Genomic DNA, 26,551 nt, shown 5'->3' on the forward strand with positions numbered 1-26,551 from the left:
ATCCCACATGTCATGTAGTGTGGCCAAAAAAAAAAGAAAAAACAATTCAGAAAAAAGTTGACTATTCTCACAGTATTTCTGGTACTGTACTTCTCTGTAAGTTTGGAATTATTAAAATAAATGCTTATGACTTATATTTTTATAAATAAAATAAACAATTATGAGAATATTAAAGTTTGAGTTAAAAACCCAAAATGTAGGAATGAAGAATTGAAAATTCTTAATTCAATAAAATGAAGAACACATCATATAGTTTGTGGACCATCAACGGGGGCGATCACATTAAAAAAGTTAACAGGGATGAAAGGCTCACATTCAGAAATGAAATGGCTAAAATGTCTCTCAGTCAAACATTTAAGGGCACACACAGAAAGACAATTTGCTAAAAGTGAAGATCCTTTTAATTTTTTTAGATGCAGGTTACTTAGATGGGGAAACAGTACTTAAAATTCCATGGAGGTCAAGCAGAGACCATGACCAAATACTTAACAAGGACACCGTATTTTGATGCTCTTTTTTTTTTGAGTCAGGACAATATCCAAAGACAGGTGATTCTTCCTAATTTGTATCTCTGATGACCAATGAATGAGGCCTTTAGTCATCTTTGTATCAATTTCTTAGTCTAGGCATTTGAATCCCCAACTAATTTAATGCAACTTAGTTATTCACTTCATCATATATAATACTTACACATGGAAATAAATTCTTTGATTCCCATGAATAACATTTCAACTATTAAGTTACAAAATGTCAAGAAAGATTCTTTGAGATCTCCAAGTAAGAAAAAAAAATGAGAAAAGTATATACCACAAGGCTTCACAAATATGAAGCAAAAATGGTTAGAATCTTTTGTTGTTGTTGTTGTGTTTTTTTAAAAACATCTTTATTGGAGTATAATTGCTTTACAATGGTGTGTTTCTGCTTTATAAAAAATGGTTAGAATCTTGATATAAAATAATTCTTCCTAGGTTCAAATCTGTTGGAATCCTTGAATGGTTTAATATCTACAAGACACCATTTGTGGGCGTTCTTTTTAAAAAGCCCCAATGACCTCGCCTGTCAGGAGCAGGTGCCTCTCAGCTGGTGCTGGACAGAAGAGGCTTACGATATTTGCACTGAATCCAAACTCGGTACATTGTCAGTTGTTTCCCTCGATTCACTTGCAACCGGCGATCCACCAGGTTCTGAACCTTTTCCAGTCCAGCAGTAGTGAAAAGTGCGTCCAGTTCATCTAGTTTGGAAAGAGATGTTTATATATTTTCCCCTGAAGAAAAAGCACTGTGCCTACCACTTCCCATGTTAAATGGCACTCTGTGAGATTGCTGTCCTTATTTATAGATTTTAAATGGCTTGAGCAGTATTGTTTAGTTACACATGCAGTAGTGGCTTGGTAGCAGGAAGTCCACATTTAGGTAGGGGAAGGCAAACCATGAGTGAATGGCAGCCTGGAACCCACAGGGAGAACCTCTCTAAAAGTTAGCTGATGAGAAAGAATTTTCTAGGGTTCTACGTACACCTTACAATTATATGCAAAAATTGACATATATGGCATGTCAAGGCCATTTTTTTTTTTTTTTTTAGGAGAGAGGTTCCATCACTAACTAAAAGTTCAAAAAAGTATGTGACCTGACAAACGGCCCAGGAATGAAGTATTCATAAGGCACTGGAGGAGGAGGAAACCGGCAGCAGGACAAGCAGCAGAGGAGAGCAGTTCTGAGTTATACCTAGAACCCAGGGGGCCATGAGTTCACCGTAACTCAGGTGCACCTAAGGTACAACCCAGCTTAGAGCCTGAAACAGCTACAGTGGAGTCTTGCAAAATGGGCAGGTTCCTGTTTTGGACAAAGTGATAGAGAGGAAGAGCAGCCAGTAGAAGAGCAAAGGAGGGACAGAAGGATCCGACAAGCTGAGCCTACTTGGAGCAGTGAGTGGTTCAAGGTGGCTGAAGGTAGGCTGAGAGGTGGGGAAGGGCAGAGAAGAGGCTGCGAAAGATAGAAGGGGCCAGATGATTTCACTTCTGAAAGCACACGGAGGAACATGTAATCTGGCCCTGTGGGGGCTGTCAGCATAAAGACGAGTGCTTTCATACCTTGTGTGAAGAAGTACACTCTGGTGCCATCGCCTCTCACATAGAAATTTTCAGACAGACACTGACCTGCAGAGTGGTGTGGTAAAGACCAGAGAAACTTTAAAGCACTTCTTTGAATTTCATTGCCAATCAAATGTGCATCAAGATATCAATTTCTTGGGCCAAGAACGGATCCTTTTCTTGGTTACACTGGTACTTTGCAGGAATCTGCAATTTCTCTCCTACAAAGGAATGGTGCTTTGGAGAAGAGCAGCCCAAGGGGAATAATCAAACTTCAGTGTTAGCTAACACATGCAATTCTCAGCCCCCTGTTCTACAGTTCCGTTTCATGATGAAAATAGCTTGTTTTTCCCTCCCTCCCCGATTAAATAAATAGCGCGTACACTTTGTTTAAAAACAGAAACAACTTTCTAAACAGCCTTCTGCCCCTCTAAAAACACATTTAAAAAAACCTCAAGGAATATAGCTAAGTTTAAGGAAATCTGAGACAGCCACTATTCCTGTTTTAGTGACTGTCCTTTTGCATGTCTCTCTACGTATCCACATGCACATTCATAAATATGATCACATATATACTGTTTTTATCAAAGACACACACTTCCCCTCCTGCTGCTAAGCCCCCTGACCTTGTCAATTTAACAACCTGATATGTAATCAATCCTTCTATACCTTTTGAATGTCCAAATGATCTTATTTTTCCCCAGTTACTGTTATACATGGGATTAAGTTTAAAATACCCATGTGCACATTGCTTTTCTCACTTGGTAATATAGCATGGAAACCCCCCCAAGACCAGTGGTATGGGGTCTATCTCATGTGATATGCACAACATTCCCCTATCCAGAGGCAGTCACTTTGTTTCCAAGATTTTGCTTATCATACACATATTATGTGCTGGTTCTTGAATAAATCCCAAAAGGACTGTTGGATTGGATAGATAACACTAGGATGCTTAAAGAAAGGCTGTAACCATTTCTATTTCTACCAATAATGGAAGAGTGTATCTCTTTCTCTGAATCAGCCAGCAATAGGTATCTCATTGTTATTTTTATTTTCTTGAAATTTTGGTTTCAGCCATTTGGATCTGCTCTTTAGTAAATCAACTCTAAAACACTTCTTGTCTGTTTTTTGGTGGGTCACTGATCTTTTCCCTTATCAATTTGCCAACAGCCCTGCTTGAAGAGCACTGACATTGTCTTTATCTGTTCCTTTAACTGAAAATATTTGTCCTCAATCTGTCATTTGTCTTTTAACTTTAATGGCATCTTTTGCCATACCACACTTAAAAACTATTTATGTAATCAAATGCCTTTTTCTAAAAAAGACCTCCCTAACGCCTAGATTATACAAGTCTTCAAAAACATACCACCCTTATCATGTATTAAATGGCTTTATGTATGGAGCTATATAATTTGAGAGTCTCTATTTTATTCCACTAATTTGTATGACTATTCTTATGGCAAAACCGTTGTTTTGATTATAGTGGGAAAATACCTTTTTTAAACCGAAGCTGAGCCATGTCATAGCGGCCATAATCTCGCAGAAGCATCATCCCTCCAGGCTTCAGAAGCCTGCTTAGCCTGTTGATAGCGTTCTGCATCCTGTGGGGCAGCAGGGAACGAAGATCAGATCTCTTTAAGGATAGGGTTCCTCTCCCCTGTAGCATATCCCGAAAAGCCCTGAAATCTCCTCCACTCTTGTTTCAGTTATAACCTGAGCACATGCCCAAACCTCTGCTGTGCCTTCTGCTGCCTGCTCACAACTGTGCCTCCGATCCACTGCCTTCAGTATGAAGAGGTCTGAAGAGGCCTGCTTTTTCAGCAGAGGTCCACCGTGGGGGAAGTTATATGCTCTCTGCCTGATTCACTTCCCACTCCTCATGGGGAAGCCAATCCTACACCAGGCTCCCATGGATCTGAGAGGACCCCTGACCACCCAGTATGGAGATTGCTAGTTGACCCATCTGCCTGCCCCACTAGGCCCAAGCTCTTTGAATGCAGCCTGCATCCTTCCATCTGTTAAATGAAGACTGAACCTAGAACTTACAATTTACATGGTGATACAGTCTGTATGCAAATGAGTACTCTGGGCAGACTGCTTTACACTTCTGACTGCACTTTCCATATACAGAGTCTCAGTGCAGGTTTCAGCTTTAACCACTGCAAAAGTATAAATGCTTAAAACTTAAAAAAACCATTTGAAAGTCTATTTAAATACTGAATAATGAATTTTTAATTTTAATGTTTTGTTTCAGTCCATATCAGTTTTTAAAAGTGTACAGCATGTAAGCTTCTGCAATTAATGTTTAAAACCATGCCAGGCCGTTTGGGCTGCCCTCCACCTGCCTTTATTTCTCACTCACAATATCCCTGTCAGGTCAGATGACACAATGCTATCCTAGAGGAAATGTGGGCTAGAGAAAGTCAGTCACCCCCCACCCCCCGCAACTGCCCCGAATGCTACTGCCTCCTTGAGACAGTATTTCACCTTCGTCGGGACAACTGGCTGCCTGTCTAGGAGACTTCAATGGTATCTTTTAGGGTAAACCAACCGACTTTCCTTTTATCTAATCGTGATTTTACGGAATTCTCCTGTACTATAGTTTTCTGAAGAACTTAAACAGAGAACACCTGAGTTAAACTTCACTGTAAATTTTGTGCTGTTAATAAGCTTGTTCTATTGAAAGCATTTAAAAGGCCAATAATGGGATGTTCTCTAATAGCTGTGGCATCCACAGTTCTAAGACATCATGCTATGTGATGGTCAATAGGAAATTTCCACATACCCACTAAGACAGCCCCCTCACTCTCTGGGGATGTTAAACCATAATCATGGGAAGAACCGAGCACTGCAGTCAACAAGCAGAGGTTTAGATGCTAAACCAGAAGTTGGACTCCAAGACAAATTTAGAAAAATAGTTGAGAAGCTCCTACTGCTCCTAGGATGGAGGAGCTTCTTCCTGCCTATCAGAACATTAATAAAATCCTTCTTATTTAGGTTCCAACTCTGACATCCAGGTCCCTGACCAAAGCTTTGTTTTTGCTATGCTACTGGCTAAGGGATCTAAAACTTACTTGTCTGGAATGATTGCTGAGAGAACAAATATGAGGATGATGACATCAAGACTATCCCCGGGCACTGGGTAACTCTTATCTTCATCACACAGGTCGTGAACAAAGGCAAAACACCGAGAAGGATCATATGCTGAATTTGTCTGCAGACAGATGGAAGAGAGGACACAGGCTAGCAAATGCTCACATAGCCTCAAGAAAAGCTATCTTGCTTTAAACGTAATCACCGCCGCTTCCCACTGAGGAGATAGTTCTTGCCATTATGGCAAACATTCTTACTCTTAGGGTAAGAATCAGGAACAACTCTAGGACCCTGTGGAATCTAACTGGTATGCTTAAAATGGAATGTTCCCAACTCCTCTAATTTTAGTCTTTATTCTGATGCGGAGTCAGATCTGAGGACTGGAAAATGACCAGGAAGGTAAGTGACCAAAAGGGCAAAAAGAAACCTCATAAGGAGGAAAACAAAACGTACTGAAAAAGCATGATTTAAACTCCTACTACAGCGTATTACACAGATCATAGAATTCTCCAGGAAAATCTCTCTCTCTAGATGTGGAAGATTTAACCTACAATTTATTATCGTTAAATTAACTAAGGATAAGCCTCAATATTCGTCTGGTATAGGTTTGCAAGAATAGTTCCAGAAGTGGGAATTCCCTGGCGGTCCAGTTAGGGAATGCTTTCACTGTTAGGGGCCTGGGTTCGATCCCTGGTCAGGGAACTTAGATCCTGCAAGCCAAGCAAAAAAAAAAAAAAAAAAAAAAAATCCAGAATTATTACCAATTCCTGAGCTCCTATGCTAGGAGCATCATACATTATTGTAACACGCACATTTTTAGGGTAACTTCCCTATCCACATCTCTCTTCTCCAAAAATGTGACTTTGTTCCTCATTGGCCACAGCTAATTGAAACAGGGCAAGTAGACTGTCAGCTGGGTTGAGTCAATCAGACTTTCTGGGGACTTTGGAATCAAGACACTGTCATTGAGAGGAGGTTTTGGGAACACGTGAAGAGGGGAGACTTGTAAGGGACTGGGAGGGGCAAGTATGCTGAGGCCAAGGCCACGTGCAAAACCAGGAAAAACTTATTAGAGAAAGGTGGTCTGCAAAGAAAAAACAAAACAAAAGGCAAATGGGCAATGAGAGATAAGACACTGTGAACTTGAGGGAGGTATTGTGATAGGAGGGGGCAGCAACATCTCACCAGCCAGCCAGTTTGCCTTTGGTATCTGACACCTTTTCAGGGCTGAGTTTTAGTCCTGGCTACACTTTACGCCCTTGAGTTCTATGACAATCCCTTTAGCTGAGTTTGTCTAGAAGTTTCTGTAACTTGTAACTCAAAGAATCCTGAATGAAATAATCATCTCATTTTAATCCTTAAAACATGAGTTTGGGTAGGTCAAGAGACCCGCCCAAAGTTTCACAGCAGGCAAGCAACATATTCTGTATTCACATTTGGCCCTTTCCTCTACTCCATGCTGTTTCAGTACATCTTTTACTTTCAGACCACAGTACAATAAGAAAATAGCTAGAGACCTTGATTTTTAGCAGACCCTTTCCCCTTTAAGTCAGTGAAAATTAGGGACAGGAGCACTGCACTTACCTGGACCAGTTCTACAGCTGTGGAAGAAAAATCACAACAGTAAACAAAGAGTCTTGGGTCACTGAAATGGGCAGAAAAAACAGCAGAACAATTAGATTACAAACTGTACTATGTCTATTCTCTTTCCCATGTAACAGAGTTAAAATATGAAGGTACCATATATTAACAATGCAACAGGTTTAACACCCACTAATTTCCCTGATGACAAAGATAACTCATAAATAAAATTAAGTCAAAACAATCCATAAATGGATAATGTAGATATCTAATCTCCTATAACCCACAATTCCCAATAACCACTATTACCACTTGGATGCAGTAAGAGTTCTAAGAAACAACAACCCCTCACTTTTCTCTTCTTTGCTGTCATGTAAACTTTACAAGAAACTTACTTGTTAGTTTGTAAAATTGGAAAGACTGTGTTTCCCACACCACAACCAACCTGTAGACAGAAATGAACTATTAATCACAGAACTTTCCAAAGAATTAATTCCCTAAAGCTAGATAAATAATCAACAACGGATAATCTTGTCTAATTGTATTAGGGAAGGTGTAGTGACCAGAGCTAAATAGTACCCACGACATTCCCTGCCCTTGACCTCGGGAACCCTTAAAGAGATAGCCATAAAAGATGAGAGCATGGGCTTTCACTAGCGGGAGGGAGATGGTCTGGAAAAAAGGGCATGGGCTGCTTTTACTTTCTGAGTTTTGGCAAATGGTCCTGTAAACAAAACATTTTCTTACTGAGCTCCACTATATCATTATTGGAAAAATGTTTCTAGCAGACTGCGTTGAAAAATTCATGAAAGGAGGACCATGGCAACACTGTCCTAAATTCAGCGCTGGGTGTGGTAATTATAAAAACAGCACAATTTACTAAAGGCTTACTGCGTGCCAGACACTATTCTCAGTCATTTTACATACCTTACTTCAATTAACCCCCGTAACAACTATGAGGCAGAAGTCCCATTCTGCTGGGTAAGGGACTAGCACAAAGTCATGCCAGAGGACTCAGTCCCAAAACTAGTCAGCTTCTGGTGGAGTGTGTTGTCACTTCTGTGAACATTTGTTACAGTGCCCACCCTAGACATTTTTTCAGGTCTAGCCTAGCCTCTGCCACACATCCAAACTGAGAAAACAAGAATTCTCTCACAATTGAGAGTAGGTACCACCGCAACTAACCTCTCCATCTCATAACTATCTTAGAAGTAACAAAAGTTGTCTTCTGACCTGGGACTCTTTACTAGATGGCAGGTACAGCAGGATGCTACAACTTCTGGATGCAATATAATGCTCCCAATATCAGGTGATCTGTCTTTGTTTGCCATGACCACCAGGTATCTGGTCTGCATCTAGGGCATTTCATTAGTTCAAACACCTGGAGGTGTTTCCAGGCTAACATAAGGGTCCAGTCTAGTCAGGTTCATCAGTCAGAAGTTACTTTGGTGGTCAGCCTCTCTACTGCCACCCTATGTGCATAGTAAGACAGCCTCATTAACCCCACTACCAGGACAATAAAGGGAGGTTACCTCCAGTATTCGGTAGGTGGCTGAGGATCCAGGAAACTCATCAGCACAGATTTCCAGGTGACGGAGTTTCTGAGTTACATTCTCTTCCACAGGAGGTGGCTGTGTTTTACGTCCAAGGCTGACTGAAGAACAACTGTGCTGTGCTTCTATTATTAAACCAGATCCATCCTCACTGCTTCTACACGCAGGTACTTCACTCCCCTTGTTCTCTGAGAGCAAAGCCTTCAAGTGATTTTGGTTTTGGCTAGGTGCCAGCTCTGGGAATTCAGTAAAAAGCCAATGTCTATCCTTGAAAAACCCATTTTCGTGGATTTTGTAGAAGTCATTCCAGTATTTGTTGGCATTGATCTCATAATCAACTGTAAATAGTTAAGAAAGAATTTTAAGAACCATCTCTCAATATTTTATCTGTATATAGTGTAAATCACCATCCTGCTTCACCAAAATTTGTACTAAAAGTTATACTCAAGTAGAGCCACAGTCTCAGAGCTGGTGGTCATTTAGTCCTACCACCTATCACACTTGAATTTGCTGTGTATCTTGTCCTTCCAGGGAGTTCAACTTCTGCCAGAGAACTTACTACCTATCAAATTTCCCCTCACATCTTTGGATGGCTCTTAACTACTAGAAAATCCTAATATTAAGCAAAAAATCTGTCTAATCATTTCTGATCAAAAGGTCCTACTATTTCTCAGGGCCAAAGAGAACAACTCTTTTGTATTTGAGGACAATTATTTCCCCTTCTAAATCCTCTTTTACAAGCTAAACGTCCCAGGTTCTTCAGTTACTCCCCATGTGAAATCAATGGTTATGATACAGGTAGCTCTTTACATTATGTTCCTCTGTCAGTGATTCTTTAGAGTGTGGAGCCCAGAAATAAATTCTCTACTACTAATAGAGACTAAAAATGGAAATAGAAAATGCTGACAAGAGGGGAAAATGTCTTCAGAGGAGAAAAGATTTGATGATAGAGTACAGGAGAGACTAAGGTATGGACTATTTAAAAGAAAGCTGCTGTTTCACGTAAGCAGACCTAGATTTCAGTTTTTCCTTTTTACTAATTTATTATTTTTTTGAGATAACACTGGTTTATAACTAGATTTCAGTTTTCTGCTCTTTGCCAATACAGGGCCTTGACTAGTGTAGTAGGAGAATAAAAACCCGAGAAACTGGATTTCAATTCCACCACTACTAACTGCTTACCTCTGGGCAAGGCACTTAATGTCCTGAGGTCCAAGATTCTTTAATTGTAAAAAGAGGATATTGGACTATATGATTTTCAAAATCCCTTTCAACCTTAACTTGCTTTGATCTAGTCTTTGTCAAACTATGTAGGGTGAATATTTTGTAACCGGAATCTTCTAATTGTTGTTCAGAACTCTTTCAGTGGGTACTACTCTCCCATTCCTAGCACTACCTTCAATTGTCACTTAGGACACAGGCCCAACCAGTCCTAGTTTTTTAGTATCTAGGGATACGTTGCAGTGAAATCATCCACCTCTGCAGAAGGGGCCTCTTTTTCTTTGACCAGACTTATTTCCACTCTGCTTCATCCATCTTTCCTTGGCAGAAGCCCTAAATCCTCATAGCCATCACACAAAGAAAAGGCACATAATTCACTACTCATTAGCCATCCCCCCAACAATATTTAGAATCTGACCACTTGAATCTAGCTTTAATGGCAACATTTCCTCAGGCGAAGTGTAATGATGGAGAAAGTATCGATACACCCTCTAAGACAATCATGTGACCACACGGTTGCCACACGCCAGCCATATTAACAAAGATCTAGTCAACATAATTAAAGACTTAAATCACTAGAAAATACTATCAAAATGGTTATCTTCTTCCAAACAAAAAACCAAACCAAAACACGCTCTACGCCCTAACAAGATTTTAAGGCGCAGCCCTTTCCCATCCTTGCCCATCCCCTCCACTCCCATTCTACCTCCGAATTCTGTATCAGTCCACTAACAAAGACCCGGCGGCCTCGGTTCTCTGGCCTTTCCGGGAGAACACGTCCAGCAGTACGCTGGCTGTCTATGCCACTGTGGGCCCACCTGGGCGCACCTTGTTTCTCCTCGCACACTCGCTGGGTACTGTTCTCCTGGACTTTCCTCTCCGCCGCCGCGGCCTGCTCTTCTGACCACTCCACACTGTCCCTGAGAAAATTAAACGGGTAGCTTAGGGGCCTCAGGTTCCCGCTGCGGGTAGGTGAGTCCATGGCCCCGGAGCGCCTCTCCCGTGGGAGGAGAGCGCCTCGAGCAGGGCAGCGGGACTCTGGCCGGCGGTCAAGGGTTTCTCGGAGCGCTCCACGGCGCCGGGACAGAGGGCGAACCGCAGGCCGGGCGAGGGGCAGGGCGGTTACCAGGCATTGTGGTGGAAGACGCGCGCCGGGTCGCTCAGAAACCGGCTCCCAAACTGCTGCCTCTTCCCGCAGACCGCGGTGTGTTCACCTTCAGTGTAGGAAGCGTCCATGACACCGGAGCCGGAAATCCCTACCTTTCCCTAACGCGAGCACTTCCTGCGAGGTCACGCCCCCTTCCGGAAGGCGAGCGGTCTGGGCGGGAAAAGACGGAGGCGGGGCGAGGCGAGGAGGGGCGGGGCGGGGCGGGGCGGCCCTGGGGGCGGGGCGGCCTTGGAGTTGGGCGTGCAGGCGGCGCTCGGGGTCCGTCGGGTCGCGCGGGGCTCCTTGGGGAAGGAGAGGTGGTGGGGTGTTGCCCCAGAGTCGTTTGTCCCTGAAGAGGCCGGCGAAAAAGTGGGAGACGTTCTACTTGAGCCTCTTTTCTAATGCTGGGATCCTCTAACAGGTTCCCTAGTTTCCCTTAAGTTGTAAGGCTGGAAAAATCTAGAATCACTTTAAGAATTAAGGGTACCTAGTTCCACCGTAGAGCTAATGACCAAGATAATTGAGGAAGGTAGCAAGCAGGGTGACGAAATAGGGCAGTTTTCCAGCTTCTATAGTCAGATTATCACAGTGTGAAAAAGGAAAAAAAAATGTGTATACATGTATATTTAAAAAGTATATATATAATAGTGTGGGACTATATATATATATTTTCTGGGGGAGGATATGAAATGAATTCTGAGAACACGAGGTTTATTCGTCAAATGAAATCGAATATCCAAGGACAAGTTTAAAAATATAACTACCTTTTTGGATTATCTGTATGAGAGCTTATTTGCACAATCAGAATCGTAATACATACACGTATGTAGTTCTATTAATGCATTTTCAGCCTTACATTTCTATTTTGATAATTACTACAAACTGATTCTCAAAAGAAGAAAGTGTGCTGTCAACATAAGGTAAGGTTAATTAAGAAGACTTCCAGTAGAAGAGTGATGACTACCATTTGTAAGAAGAGAAGGGAAGAGTTAGTTATTTAAGTAATGTAGTACTAGGTTTAGCATACTGGTAACCAGTGATAGTTTAACTCCACTGCTTAGTCTTTCCATAGGCAAAACCAAGGGGAGCAATGAAAGATTCTATACCTTTCCCACCAAAGAAATGGGAACAAGCTCTAAACCCTCTGTAATCACAAAGAAAAATACAGGAGTGAATCAAAAAGATAAGATAGTAAAGAACTTGTACTACTTTATTTGAAGACAAAATACTTTTGCCATTCTCAAGGTCTTTTGAAGCATTTTGAACAAAAGCTCCTTTCCAAAAAACAAGTACAAGGATTTTTATCTTTTCTCAAGGCCTGCTGTTTGCAGATAAGGTGGTTGGTTTATATTTATTTTTGGCATCTTGTTCCTTCATCTACAGGCTTTTTTTTCCTCCCCACACCAAAAGCTGTTTGTGGTCCCAATCAACGGTCCCAATCAACAGTCCCACTGCGTATCTTCTTGCAGATAGCTTACTCTGTCTTCACTTGAAGTTGCTTGCTATATTAGTTCCAATAATTAGAGCCATTAAAAATGTCAAGCAGGTCTTCCTTGGTGGCGCAGTGGTTGAGAGTCCGCCTGCCGATGCAGCGGACACGGGTTCGTGCCCCGGTCCGGGAAGATCCCACGTGCCACGGAGCGGCTGGGCCCGTGAGCCATGGCCGCTGAGCCTGCGCGTCCGGAGCCTGTGCTCCGCAACAGGAGAGGCCACAACAGTGAGAGGCCTGTGTACTGCAAGGAGGGAAAAAGAAAAAAAAAAATTAAAATGTCAAGCAACTTGGGCCTTTTAATAAAATGTGATAGAGTATCCTAAACTTAACTTTTATACAATTATCTTTGGTTGACCTGTACAACTCATTTTTCTCCATCTTTTTTTTTTTTTTTTAATATTTATTTATTTAGTCGCACCGGGTCTTAGTTGTGGCATGTGAGCTCTTAGTTTCGGCATGCATGTGGTACCTAGTTCCCTGACCAGGGATCAAACAGGGACTCCTGCATTGGGAGCGTGGAGTCTTATTCACTGCGCCACCAGCGAAGTCCCTTTTTCCATCTTTTGAAGCACCTAAAATAATATTTCGGAAGGAATTTGGAAGACATGTATCTGTGAGTCCTCCGTGGTATCAACTGGACTGTAGTGTCAGCAAGCACTACCCTTTCAGAGGAGCTGAGGGTCCCTCTGCTGGTGAGTGTTGAGAACTCTTCCAGCTCAGTGGGTGGCATGGGTTCAAAGCATGGAAAGGTTAAGAACTCTCAGGCTGGATTATTGCTTTGAGTGTTTAACCCTAGACAGGGGTAGTTAATTGTTTCAGGCTTTCATTCAATTCCAGTCAGTGGAAGTTCTGGGCTGTGTAAGCATGTGCTCTAGAACTGAAGGACTGGTGAAGGTATCCTAGTGTCCTAATTTGCTCTCCTTAACAGTTTCATAGAACCTGGACAGCCTTCGTAGCAGCCCTAGATATTGAATAAGCTGGTTTAACAACGTTAATTTTAAAGCAGCTTTTGTGGCTTTTTCCTTATTGCAAAATACATATATGTTTATTGTAGAACATTTAGAAGATATAGATAAGACCAAAAAAAAGAAAATATCCCATCCTACCTTTAATTTAATCCATTAGACACTTTGGTTTATATCCTTCCAGTGTTTTTTTTCTAATTTATTTATAGAAATAATTTTTAAGTTAAACAATTTCAGAACAAACTGCTTTGTGCCCTTCTTTTTTTACAGTTTCATTGAAGTATAATTTACATACAGTTAAATTCATCCATTTAAAATGGAAAATTTGATGAGTTTTCATAAAAATCTGTATTTGTGCAACCACCATCATAGTTAAGTTTTAGAACAATCCCATAAAGTTCTCTCATGCCTTTTAGCAGTTGTAGTCTGCCTTGTAATTGTGAATATTATTCTTTTGTTTGAAATATTTTTTTGAAAAAAATTATTTAATTATTTTTAATTTTTGGCTGCATTGGGTCTTCGTTGCTGCGTATGGGCTTTCTCTAGTTGTGGTGAGCAGGGTCTAATCTTCATTGAGGTGTGAGGGCTTCTCATCTCATTGTCTTGTTGCGGAACACGGGCTCTAGGAGCGCGGGCTTCAGTAGTTGCAGCACGTGGGCTCAGTAGTTGTGGCGCATGGGCTTAGTTGCTCCACGGCATGTGGGATCTTCCTGGACCAGGGCTCGAACCTGTGTCCCCTGCATTGGCAGGGAGATTTTTAACCCCTGTGCCACCAGGGAAGCCCTGAAATATGCTTTTACGACATAATTTTAATGACCCTTGTATTGTTTTGTATAGCTGTATCATAATATATTGGACAATTAGGCTACTTTAAGTTTCTTACTATTAAAAATTCACCATGAGAAAAATCCTTATAACTAAATCATTTTGTACATTCATAATTCTTTTTTTTTAAACATCTTTATTGGAGTATAATTGCTTTACAATGGTGTGTTAGTTTCTGCTTTATAACAAAGTGAATCAGTTATACATATACATATGTCCCCGTATGTCTTCCCTCTTGCGTCTCCCTCCCTCCCACACTCATGATTATTTCTTTAGGATTAATTTCTAGAAGTGGAAGTGCTGAATGAATGGTTATAATTAGCTCCGTTATTAAGCTCTGGGAGGTCAGAGCATTTTATCTGTTTGCTCACTGTTAGATATCCAGGCCTGAGAACAGGGTCCACCACACAGTTTGCAACTCAGGAAATAATTGGTGAATGAATGGCTGAGTACCTGTTGCTATACTGTATTCCATCAATTTATGCTGTCATCAACAGTGTGATAATTTAATAGAATATATTACTGCACATTTAAAATTTTCCAAGACAGATGTACTTAAAAATATTCTGTCCTGTTATCACATTGATCCAAGGAAATATTCCAGGAATTCTAATATTTTGGCATCCAAGTTAAATCTCTTAGGTTGCCTGTTATACTCACAGCCATACCAAAAAAAAAAAAAAAAATCTTGTCAAACCATAAATTTTGTCTTTTATTTAGAAAATGTAATCATTTATCTATAATGTTATCTATTTTTGTCCCAAACATAACATTATAAAGACTGGCAAATATACTTAGACAGTTTTGAATATTCAAGGTAACACAAAATTACTTCAAGGTTATTTCATTAAACAGTTTTGGGATCCTTCACTATCTTCATTGTTTCTTCCTGGCATGTTATAATTTTACATTATAAGCCACTGTCTCCCTCAATATGGAACATGTATTTTCCTTTTTCTAAAAGGAAAAAAAAGTAATGGATGATATACACTTAAATATAAAATAATAAATTTTATATTATTTATATTTTTCCACAATAAAAAATTGCAACCCCTCAAACTTGTAATACAGTTATACATGTGCTCCTTTATTAAATGCATTAAAGAACAACAACAAGCATAATGGATGAGATCACCTTAAAAAAATTTTTTTTTGATAAATACCTAGGAGTGGGACGGCTGGTTTTCTTGCTTATAAAATTCCTATCTAGCTATCCTTCATTCTGGGAATTTTTCTCCAGGCATACATAGCACTGATCAAAAATAACACTACTTTTGTTTAGCAAAGGCCAAAAGTCTGGTCTGGAATCTTTTTTTTGAGTGATAAAACTTGAAAAGAATATTCTTTCCAACCAAAATCCATCTTTAATCACAACTACTACAAAACTGTTACTCACTCATTGACCTTAACAGTGAAGAGTGAGTGAAATCAGCTATTCTTTAGGGTAATCCAAGAGATCAGTCTGAAAGTGTGTGGCTAAGGAGCCTTACGAAAACCCAAATCTAATCAAGGTTCCTTGGGGGATTGCGAAATTATTCCCTGAAACTGAAGGGTCATTGTCATCTGCTGCCTCTGGCTTCTTTCACAAACGATAAAAAAACTAATGCCACTTAAGTCACATAAACTCAGGTGCTTATTGCTGAGAGGGCTGTTAGGAGGTCAGAAGGGCAGCCCTGTGCTGAGGTAAGTGTCAGCTTTGCTTTTCTCCTTCCTGCTGAGGCCCAGGCAGTTTTGAACCAGGTAGGGGCAGTGGAGTGCAGCTGGTTGCTAGGGGAATAACCGCAAGGCATCTATCTACTAGCAAGAATTAGGAAAGGGAAACCATACTATGACTTAAACTTTTTTACTGGTCAGAATTCCAAAGATGTCAACATTTCCAGCTGCTAAGAATGTATTAGACAAAAGCAAGAATAATTTTGATATCTATGAAAAAGTAGTTTGCAATGAGCTGTTTAGAAAATGTAGAAATTTCATTGTCGAAACCCTTTGAAGCCTTTCCATTTTCTTCTTCTTCCTGTGGCACACTCACTAATATCCGAAGAGGAAGAGAATGCAGAGTTGTGGAAGGAATTTCTATTCACACAGGCATCATATAACCTTAAGTCCTTTGGGGAAAGTAATTCTTGGCAGACATTCCAGGACCATGTATAAGTAGAAAAGGTGTCATAAAAGGACTCATTTTTACTGTCTATCCCAATCAAATCCCCTCGGATCTTCCGCCAGAGGTTTAGCATTTGTTCCCGGTGCTCAAGGGCAATTCCCAAGTTATAGGTATCTGTAGCTCTCTTTACCTGCAGTGAGAGAGCAGAAGTTTACAGTAGTTACCTTAAAATGTCTTTGGTTTGTGGACCACAATTCTAGATATCCCAAGAGTTATGTTCCCAGGTTACTTGAAAGTCACTGAATTTATATATTGGGTAGTGCCTCTTGAGGACATGTGAGTTAGGAGTTGATGGACAATGAAAATGTATTACTTGGGAATAATGAGATTTTAAGAAATTTTATAAGAATTTAAAAACACAGTAGGCTACAACAGGAGGAAAGTGGGATGGAGATAGGCTCTGGATATAATAGGAGTGCCAAGGATGGCACTCAGTCCAGCCTAGGGCAGGGAGGGAGAAGATGCTGAGCTGAGTAGGTCCTCAAGGACTTGATTAAATCAAGGGAGTGGGTGGTGATGGGAAGGTGTTCCAGGGAGAGGGAATAGCATAAACAACGGCTCAAAGGCAATGCATCCTGGAGCTGGTAGGGGGAGTCCAGGCACTTTGGTATTGCTAAAGTATCAAATTTGAGGAGAGGCAGGCCAGGTGTTGTTGCTGTAATCAGGCCCTGAGACTTGTTCTCAGTGAGGTTGGGCATAGCCCTTTCATCAGTGAAAATCATGCTGTAGTGAGACACTTTTCTGTTAGAAGTGAGATAAATCCCTCAGTTGTATGGAGCAAAAAATATAGTTGAAAAACCCTGTCATCTCTGAGAAGGAAACATTCATTTCCTAAGCAGGACAGTGACAGGCTGGATCTTCTTTGGATTCATTCCTCACAGCAGCTGTGTGGAGGATGGGTGGTGCTCTGAGGAAGGGATAATCATTGCAGGTTGCTGTTTAGGTAAAGCCTAATGAGGACCTCAGCTGAGACAGTAGTAACAGGATGGAATAAAGGGGACAGATGTGAAAAATCTTTGGGAGAATGAGAGTAGCCAGATTTGGTGATTGGTGGATGTGAGGAGTGAAGAAAAAGTATAAATTAAGGATGGCTCCTGGCCTTCTAGTTTCAGTGCCTGGGTAGATGGTAGTATCAACAACTGAGATATGGAATCCTCAAGAATGAGCCAGTTTGATATAGAAGATGATGAATTCGGTTTTGGACATGTCCAGTTTGATATGTGGTGAGACAGCAAGGTAGAGATGTTCATCAGGCAATCGGTGAGATGAGGAAGAAGTACTGGAAAGAAGTCTAGGCTAGTGACAGCTAAGAGTTATCAGGTATATAGGTGGCAGCTGAAACAAGGAGGGTAGATTGAGATAGCTCAAAGGATACTCACCCTAGCTGTTCCTTTACTTAATGCAGAGATCCCCAATGTTCTGTTGCGACTGGGTTATAGGGATGCCAAATTATTGGTATTCTCAAGTTTCCTAGCCCTTGAGGCAGCTAGCATCTCAGGGCTGGAGCCCTTTGGCTATAATCGACCTCCATTTACGCCAGTGTGAATTTATGCCATGATGAGACAGAGGTTGGGAGTCTACTCCTTTGCATTCTTGTGGCATGCTGTACTGACCTCCTGTAGTTCCGTTTATCCCAATGTATTATTACTGCTCCTTTCCTTCTCCGTGTCTCCCACCTTACTGCTAGCTCATTGAGGGTAGGAACTGTGTTTTTTATTCTGTGGTATCTCATAATCTCAGAACTTTGTTAACACTGGATAAATATTTACTGAACAAATGAATGTATATAATAATAAGAGCAGTAGGATGAGACTAGAAAACTAGGAACCATCAGGACTTAAGGAGGGACATCCCTGGTGGCCCAGTGGTTGAGAATCTGCCTGCCAATGCAGGGGACACAGGTTCGAGCCCTGGTCCAGGAAGATCCTACATGCCGTGGAGCAACTAAGCCCGTGCGCCACAACTTCTGAAGCCCACACGCCTAGAGCCCGTGCTCTGCAACAAGAGGAGCCACCACAATGAGAAGCCCGCGCACCGCAAAGAAGAGTAGGCCCCGCTCACCGCAACTAGAGAAAGCCTGCGTGCAGCAACGAAGACCCAACAGAGCCAAAAACAAAGACTTAAGGAACCTAAATGTCCATCGACAGATGAATGGATAAAGAAGATGTAGTTTATATATATACAATAGGATACTAATCAACCGTGAAAAAGAATGAAATAATGCCATTTGCAGCAACATGGATGGACCTAGAGATTATCATACTGAGTGAAGTAAGTCAGACAGAGAAAGACAAATATCATATGATATCCCTTATATGTGGAATCTAAAAATAGATATAAATGAACTTATTTACAAAATAGGAATAGACTCACAGATGTAGAAAACAAACTATGGTTACCAAAGTTTGAAAGAGGAAAGGGGGGAGGGATAAATTAGGAATTTGGGATTAACAGATACATGCTACTATATATAAAATAAACAAGGGCCTACTTTACAGCACAGGGAAATAGAAAAGAATCTGAAAAAGAATATATTTATATGTGTATGTATAACTGAATCACTTTGCTGTACACCTGAAACACTGCAAATCAACTATACTTCAAATAAAAAGACTTAAGGGATGAACCTTCAGGAAAGAGAAGAGAGAGGAAAGGACACAGAACTACAAGGAGAATTAAAGATGCAGTATTGTGAATGTTAAGGAAGTAGCAAGTGTCTAGGAGAGCCTGATCATTAGTGTCAAATGCAGAAGGGAGGTGGCATAAAATAAACACACCCCAGTCTGTCTCTAGAGGACAAAAGCTAAGAAGTCGGGGCACAAAAGTAGACAGGTGGCACACAGCTGTGGTTAATCCACAGTTGTGGATTCTGAAGCCAAGCTACCCATGCTTATAATTCTGGCCCTATTAGTTTCTAGCTGTGTGCTTTTGGGCAAGTCACTTAACCTCTCTGTGCATATGTGTAAAATGACAAAGAGTCACAGTGCCTACCTCAAAGATTTGTTGTGATAAGTAAATGAATTAGTACCTGTAGAGCACTTGTAGAGTACTTATAGAGCACAGTGCCTGACACCTAGGAAGCATACTTAAACTACTATTATTACAATTATTCTTTTAGCTGCCATAATAAAGATGCATTCACTCATCACAATTCCCTGATTACACCACTCACTGTGACCGTTGGTTTACTGCCTTAATTAGTTGCTATTTCCAGCATGAAACAAATGAATGTCCCAGAAATGATGCTGGGTATGACTCCATAGGTGATTAGCAGGATGAATTATAACAGTTAACACTTGAACCCATTTGATTATAGAGCAAGAAATATCATTACAATGGATGAAAATAAGAAATGATCTGGTCTTATTTTAAAGACATAGCTGTCAGTGGTTTCTCTGAAGGTATTCAACAGAGAATACTCACATGCTGTTTAATAGCAGCTGCATCAGCCACTGTCCAATTCTGCTTTTTCTTGAGTATTTGGTCGATGGCGAGGATGTCAGTTGGGTAGCCTGAGGCACGGTCGATAGACTTTGTATTTGCTGCCTTTATGAACATTTAAAAAGGAAGGTTAGTAATATATTTTAGTTGAATTATATAACAAAGACAAAAATACACAGAAGTGTATTGTATTATGAAAGGGTGTGTATATGATTTACAAGGTTATTTCTACAGCACTTGTCAGTTGTTTTGGGGTACCTGGTATAGTGCCATGCGTAAATGGGCATCTAGCAAACTCTCTTTCTTAATAGTGAAGCTTACTCATAAGAGGAGTATAGACCACAGGATGGTTTATGTTGGGGATGGATATGGAGGGTAGAGAGGAGTCAACTCCATCCTCACCCAAACTTCCAAAGCACTAAAAATGAATGTGCCCTCCACAAAGTACAACATATACTACTCCCAAAATTCTCACAGGGAACCAGCCATCTGTTATTTTTTACTGTTCCTGGGCTACTGAACAATGTTGGTGGAAATCATGTAAATATGCAGATTGCTTTCTTTGAAAATGTGTATGACCCAGTGTCATCCAGGCCCTCAGTATTGCTTGACATTACTTTTCTTCATTTGCTGTAAACTCTCTTACAGTCCTCATAGCGGCTGCTGGAAAACCAGACCTTCAAACTCCCTTAGCTGCGCTGCACTGGCTTGTGGGATCTTAGTTCCCCAACCAGGGGTGGAACCCAGGCCCTTGGCAGTTGAAAGCGCAGCATCCTAACTACTGGACCGCCAGGGAATTCCCCTAATATGAATTCTTTCAGCTCTTCTTTCCACCTTATGATTTCTCCATCCTTTAACCCATTTTTTCCCTCCTTCCCTCTTATATCTGAGAGTTTTTCTTAATTCCCAAGGTCTCCTCCTATACCTTATCCCTTCAATTTTCCTCTTTCCGGGGCTGGCTTCATGGGTGTGTGATCTGTGCAGTTACACAGGACCTTATACTTAGAAGGGTCCTAAGTTTGGTTTAATGTTTTATCGTTGCTGTCTTTATTTTTATTTTTTTAAAAAATATTTATTTATTTATTTGGCTGCACTGGGTCTTAGTTGTGGCATGCGGGATCTTTATTTGCAGCATGCGGACTCTTAGTTGCGGCATGTGGGATCTAGTTCCCTGACCAGGGATTGAACCTGGGCCCCCTGCATTGGGAGCGTGGTCTTAGACACTGGACCACAAGGGAAGTCCCTGTTGCTGTCTTTAAATTCTTAATTATTTTTGGACAAGGGGCCCTACATTTTCATTTTGCACTGGGCCTAGCAAGTTATGTAGCCAGTCTTGCCCCTCTCCTACATCTTCAAACATCTTTAGTTTCTCTTCTCTTTGAGCAGTGGTGTTCAGCTTTGGCTGCATGTTGGAACTTTAAAAAATACTGAGCCCTGGGCCCCGTTCCCAGAGATCTGATTTAACTGGACAGGGTTGTGGCCTGGGCACCAGGATTTTAAAAGCTCTCCCTGGTAGTTCTGTTTTGCAGCCAAGATTGAGAACCTTGGAGTTCTAAGGGTTTTTCCTCCTGGCTACAAATTGTGCTCATCTCTTATGTCCTGAAACAACTTTTTCTAGACTCTGATTCTACATCAAGCTATAGTTTCATGTTTCTGTTAAACTTAAATTTTTGTAAGAGGATTTGATCCCCCCAACCGCTCCTTTGCATTATCAGTTTCTGAAGATGCATAAAAATCTCCTACTGTACTTATGGATTTGCTTATTCATTTGGTATTTATTTTTACCATGTATAGTGCCTTAAAAAGTCTAAAGCCAAAAAAAAAAAAAAAAAAAGTCTAAAGCCAGGGCTTCCCTGGTGGCGCAGTGGTTGAGAGTCCGCCTGCCGATGCAGGGGACACGGGTTCATGCCCCAGTCCGGGAAGATCCCACATGCCGCGGAGTGGCTGGGCCCGTGAGCCATGGCTGCTGAGCCTGCGCGTCCGGAGCCTGTGCTCCACAACGGGAGAGGCCACAACAGTGAGAGACCCGCATACCGAAAAAAAAAAAAAAGTCTAAAGCCAATCCTTATTCTGTTAATTATCACCTTATCTGTTAATTTGCTAGGTGTGTACAGATTCAGAATAGTTATATCTTCCTCATGATTTAAAATTTTTTTTCCAAAAAGAAAAGGGACTCCCCTGGAGGTCCAGTGGTTAAGAATCCACGCTTCCACTGCAGGGGGCATGGGTTGGATCCCTGGTTGGGGAGATAAGATCCCGCATGCTGTGTGGTGCAGCCAAAATAAAAAATTAAATTAAAAATAATAAAAATTTAAAAATATGTATTTTTATTTTATTAAAAAATTTTTAAATTGAAGTATAGTTGACTTACAATATTATATTAGTTTCAAGGGTACAAACAATAATTCAATATTTTAATAGATTACACTCCATACAAAGTTATTATAAAATATTAACTATATTCCCTGTATTGTACATTACATCCTTGTAACTTATTTATTTTATATCTGGTAGTTTGTACCTCTTAATCTCCTTCACCTATTTTGCCCCTGTCCTCATCCTTCTCCCCTCTGGTAACCACTAGTTTGTTCTATGTGAATCTGTGTCTGTTTTATCGGTTTGTTTCTTTTATTGTTAAGATTCTCCTGATGATTTTTAAAAATCATTAAATAGCATCTTTATCTTTAGTTATATTTTCCTTAAATTTTCTTTTCCCCACACTAATGTATGGATAACAACTTATTTTGATTTGTATTTGCCTGATATATCTTCTTCTGTCCCTTTGAAGTTTCTGTGTAATAATTTAGGTGTCTCCCTTAAAGAACATATATCTTAAAATTAGTTTTTAAAAAATCAGAATCTTTTTTAATTTGAAAATGATCCTTTCTTCCTTCCTCCCTCCCTCCCTCCCTCCCTTCCTCCCTCCCTCCCTTCCTTCCCTTTTATTTTTTTAAACTGGTGTGTTTAATCTTTTATTGTGATTACTGATATATTTGGATTTTCTGCCTGTTTTGTTTTGCACTTTCTATTTTCTCATGTTTCTCTTTTTTCTTATTTTTTTCTTCCTCTACTGTTTTGTTATTCATTTTAGCTTTTAGTGATTGTCTTCACATTTTTAATACTTAAAATTAATGTAACAAATTATAGATTTAATCAATATCATAAGCCTCTCCCCAAACAATAAAAGGAATTTAGAAAGCTTTAATTCTGGGCACTGCCCTCCTCATCTTCCATGTTACCATGGTATACTATTTTAGTTCTTATTGTCTAATATTCTTCAAACCAGTACTTCTTTTTTTTTTTTTTTTTGTGGTACGCGGGCCTCTCACTGTTGTGGCCTCTCCCGTTGCCGGGCACAGGCTCCGGACGCGCAGGTTCAGCGGCCATGGCTCACGGGCCCAGCCGCTCCGCGGCATGTGGGATCCTCCTGGACCGGGGCACGAACCCGTGTCCCCTGCATCGGCAGGTGGACCCTCAACCACTGCACCACCAGGGAAGCCCAGTACTTCTTTTTTATTTCAGGGTTTTTTTAGAGGGTAAAACATGCACATGGTTCAAAATTCTGAAAGTATGGTGAGTATACACTGCGATCTCCCTGGCACTTTTCTCTCCCAACCCCCTAGTTTCCCTTTCTACAGGCAACCAATGTCATAATTTCTTGTGTTTCCTTCCAGCCCATTTTACAAGAAAAAAATGTCCGTATTTCATATTGACTTTTCCTCCTTTTACACAAATAGTTGTGTACTATTCATACTGCCTTGTATCTTGCTTCTTCCATTTGGAGATCTTTCACATCATTGCACAAAGAGTTTCTTAGTCATTAACATGGCTGCAGAACATTTCACTGTGTGTTTGGAGCCTAACTTAACTAGTCCCTATTAATGGTAATTTAGTCTCCCCCCCCAACCCCCACCAATCTTTTGCTAGCAGAAATGACCCTGTAATGAATTACCCTTTTATGGGTGGCATTTGGAATATGTGCAAGGATATCTGTGTATCTTAGGTGGTATCCCAGGAGTGGAATTGCCAGGTCATGAAGGTGACAGAATATGCCACTTTGGCATAGGATTATTTTGAGCTAAAGGCACTTGAAAAACAGCAGGTGTAAGAAGGGTACACTGAGTTCTCCTTTTTTTTCCCTAAATACAGGAGATAAACCCCCCATATGGAAGATGTCCTCCCTATACCAGGAGGAAAGTAACATTCATATCATTAGGGACAAGGATTCAAGGCAAAGAGAAAGCTGTACAAATTTTTTTATTCTGTTTTTTATGATTTTTTACATTCTTATTTATTTTTTGGCCACACTGTGCAGCTTGTGGGATGTGGGATATTAGTCCCCCAACCAGGGATTTAACCCAGACCCTCAGCAGTGAGAGCATGGAGTCCTAACCACCGGACTGCCAGGGAATTTTTTATGATTTTAGAAAAGTATTTTATTCTTATGCAGTTACTCTTAACATACCTTATTAAACTAACCCTTATCTTCCTATTCACTTCTTCACTCACTTAACTACCCTAGCCAAGCCTCTTTGTCTGGACACTTTTTCCTAATTTACTACTCTGTCCATTTCAGTACATAAGCGTTCAATTCTAATTGCTTCTTTGGGTCTTCATTCTCCCAGGTACATGTAAAATTTAATAAAATGTGTTTGCTTTTCTCCATTTTAACTGTCTTATCTCAACTTAATTCTCAGGCCCTGCCAAAAACCTTAAGACCTTAAGAGGATAGAGGAGAAATTGTACCTCCCCTATAGTCAAAAGGAACGAGGTCTGTCATTTTGGTAAATATTACCAAATTTCCTCTGTAGAGGTTGAATCAATTTAAACTCGTATCTACAATTTAGGAGTGCCCCATGTGTTTTTCAGCATTTTGGTCTTGGGCAATCTAATATGGAAAGATAATATCTCAGGGTAGGTTTAATTTGGATCTTTTATGAAGAGTGAGATTAAATATCTTTTCATGTTTCTGAAAACTGTTCATATCCTTTGCTCATTTTTATATAGGTTAGTTTTTTCTAATCAATTTGAAGCTCTTTGATATATTAGAGTAGTTAGCTCTTTGTGTTATGTGTTGCAAATGTGACTTTTTTGGCCATGTAGGGATTTTTGATCTTGAAGTACTTGAATTAATATCTTTCTATTAAAAATTACTTTTGTGTCATTGTTAGGAAGGCCTTCCCAGAGTTTCAGTATTTTAAAGATTTCTTTTATTCTCTTCCTCTTTCCATTTTTTCCTTTTACCTATATATCCCTGATCCATTTGGAATTTGTGGAAGGTGTAATTTATGCATCTCAATTTTTTTCTCAGATGGCTACCTAGTACATTGTTTATTGAACAATCTATCTTTTCCATGTTGTATTGAAATGTCACTTTTTTTTTGATTTGATTTATTTAATTTATTTATTTTTGGCTGCTTTGGGTCTTTGTTGCTGCGTATGGGCTTCCTCTAGTTCCAGCAAGCAGGGGCTACTCTTCGTTGCGGTGCGTGGGCTTCTCATTGCGGTGGCTTCTCTTGTTGCGGAGCATGGGCTCTAGGCGCATGGGCTTCAGTAGTTGTGGCATGCAGGCTCAGTAGTTGTGGCTCGCGGGCTCTAGAACGCAGGCTCAGTAGTTGTGGCGCACGGGCTTAGTTGCTCTGTGGCATGTGGGATCTTCCCCGACCAGGGCACGAACCTATGTCCCCTGCATTGGCAGGCGGCTTCTTAACCACTGTGCCACCAGGGAAGTTCCAGAAATGTCACATTTTTTAAAAATTAAAATTCTCTGTATATTTTTATCTATTTTTGGATTTTATATTTTGTTCTTTGGACCTATTAATTTGACAATAGCTCCACTATTTTAATTATTGAGACTTTTAAATATGCCTTAATATTTAGTAAAATTACTCCCTGTGTTCATTAAGTTTTTCTTTCAGATTATTCTGACTGTTCTTATTTTTTGTGTATGAACCAGATTATTTAGTTATAAAAATCCTTTGGGTAAATTCAAAAAATCACACTAAAGTTATAGATCAAGCAAGAAAGAACAACATCTTTATGATGTCAAATATTGTAAATTGAGAACATGGTCTGCCTTTCTGTTTGTTCACATTTTCTTCTGGGTCCTTTAGGAGCATCTTAACCATTTCTTTATACAGATATTTTATATTCCCTAAGTAATCTCTAGGAGTTTTATCTCTTCTCTTACTATTTTAAATGAAGTCATTTTATCTTCTTATGTCTTCTAACTGGTTCTAACTGGTGGTTGTTTGTGTTGCGCCAGGGGACTCCTCCTTTCACTAAAAGCGCAGCCCATCCAGATTCTGGTTTTGTAGAGGTTTCAGTCCTAGCTGCTCAGCTACAGGGTCCATATCTCCTGACCCTGAACAGTTATCAAAACCCCAACCCCTTAGGGAGGGTGGGAGGGAGGGAGATGCAAGAGGGAAGAGATATGGGGACAGATGTATATGTATAACTGATTCACTTTGTTATAAAGCAGAAACTAACACACCATTGTAAACCAGCTATACTCCAATAAAGATGTTAAAAAAAAGACATAAAAATAAATAAATAAATAAACAAACAAATAAATATTCATTCCCACTGGGAAATAAAAACAAAAACCCCAACCCCTAGCCATCAGGGTCTAGATCCATATGAAGGATCCAGATCTATGTGAAGCCCCATGAGGGCTTCACCTCTCACCTCTCCCTCAGCCACTCACAGGGTCATTTATGAACACACCATTCTAGCCTTAGGTTCTCTCTTCTTTCTGAAACAAAGGGGTCCTTTTCTTTTGAATGCATTTTTATATGTCACTTTATTTCATTTGGTATTTTTGAGTCTGTGTGATGGGTTGGGCATGGTGAGTGAGTAGCTTGGGTGGGGTAGTGTTCATGTTAGCTCAGTTACTTTCATTCTGAAACTTCCATTTCTTGGTTTGTAATTGACATTTATTGTATATTAGATTAGATGTTGTAATGGACTAGATTAGAATGATA

General features: G+C 40.3%; 2 protein-coding genes across 9 annotated transcripts in view; both read right to left on the reverse strand.

Annotated features, from left to right (window-relative positions):
• Positions 1-378: 378 nt before the first annotated feature.
• Positions 379-10,810, reverse strand: METTL2A (methyltransferase 2A, tRNA N3-cytidine). Of its 8 annotated transcripts, none has more exons than XM_027081289.1 (9): positions 10,664-10,810; positions 10,366-10,457; positions 8,296-8,654; positions 7,159-7,208; positions 6,767-6,827; positions 5,164-5,303; positions 3,584-3,690; positions 2,090-2,155; positions 379-1,231 (listed from the first exon to the last, which is right to left on the reverse strand). In XM_027081289.1, the coding sequence occupies exons 1-9, from the start codon at positions 10,771-10,773 to the stop codon at positions 1,077-1,079; spliced, it is 1,140 nt and encodes a 379-aa protein (XP_026937090.1). In that variant the 5' UTR covers positions 10,774-10,810; the 3' UTR covers positions 379-1,076. The 8 variants fall into 8 exon arrangements, 6 of the variants coding, with proteins under 6 accessions (XP_026937090.1, XP_026937088.1, XP_026937089.1 ...); XR_003427662.1 differs by lacking the exon at positions 2,090-2,155 and adding an exon at positions 2,156-2,310 and having other exon boundaries at positions 1,119-1,231; positions 10,664-10,788; XR_003427661.1 differs by having other exon boundaries at positions 1,171-1,231; positions 2,090-2,310; positions 10,664-10,788.
• A 4,983-nt stretch (positions 10,811-15,793) lies between these two features.
• The window catches only part of EFCAB3 (EF-hand calcium binding domain 3), a 46,956-nt gene continuing 36,198 nt past the window's right edge, over positions 15,794-26,551 (reverse strand). Inside the window, exons 16-17 of the mRNA XM_027081294.1 lie at positions 19,551-19,673; positions 15,794-16,257 (exon numbers count right to left, since the gene is read on the reverse strand). Coding sequence (XP_026937095.1) covers positions 15,937-16,257; positions 19,551-19,673 — 444 coding nt within the window. The 3' untranslated portion in view covers positions 15,794-15,936. The remainder of the gene's footprint in view (positions 16,258-19,550; positions 19,674-26,551) is intronic.

Source organism: Aethalodelphis obliquidens, unplaced genomic scaffold (assembly GCF_003676395.1).
Source record: "Aethalodelphis obliquidens isolate GAN/ISIS:26980383/991018 unplaced genomic scaffold, ASM367639v1 scaffold44, whole genome shotgun sequence".
Classification (NCBI taxonomy): domain Eukaryota; kingdom Metazoa; phylum Chordata; class Mammalia; order Artiodactyla; family Delphinidae; genus Aethalodelphis; species Aethalodelphis obliquidens.

Bases quoted from the DNA above. Each gene is read 5' to 3' on its own strand.
- METTL2A (XM_027081287.1), bottom strand. From the start codon at position 10,773: ATGGACGCTTCCTACACTGAAGGTGAACACACCGCGGTCTGCGGGAAG. The intron at 10,458-10,663 runs GTAACCGCCCTG...TAATTTTCTCAG, and splicing joins GTCTTCCACCACAATGCCTG to GGACAGTGTGGAGTGGTCAG. The intron at 7,209-8,295 runs GTAACCTCCCTT...TTCTGTCTACAG, and splicing joins CCACCTACCGAATACTGGAG to GTTGGTTGTGGTGTGGGAAA.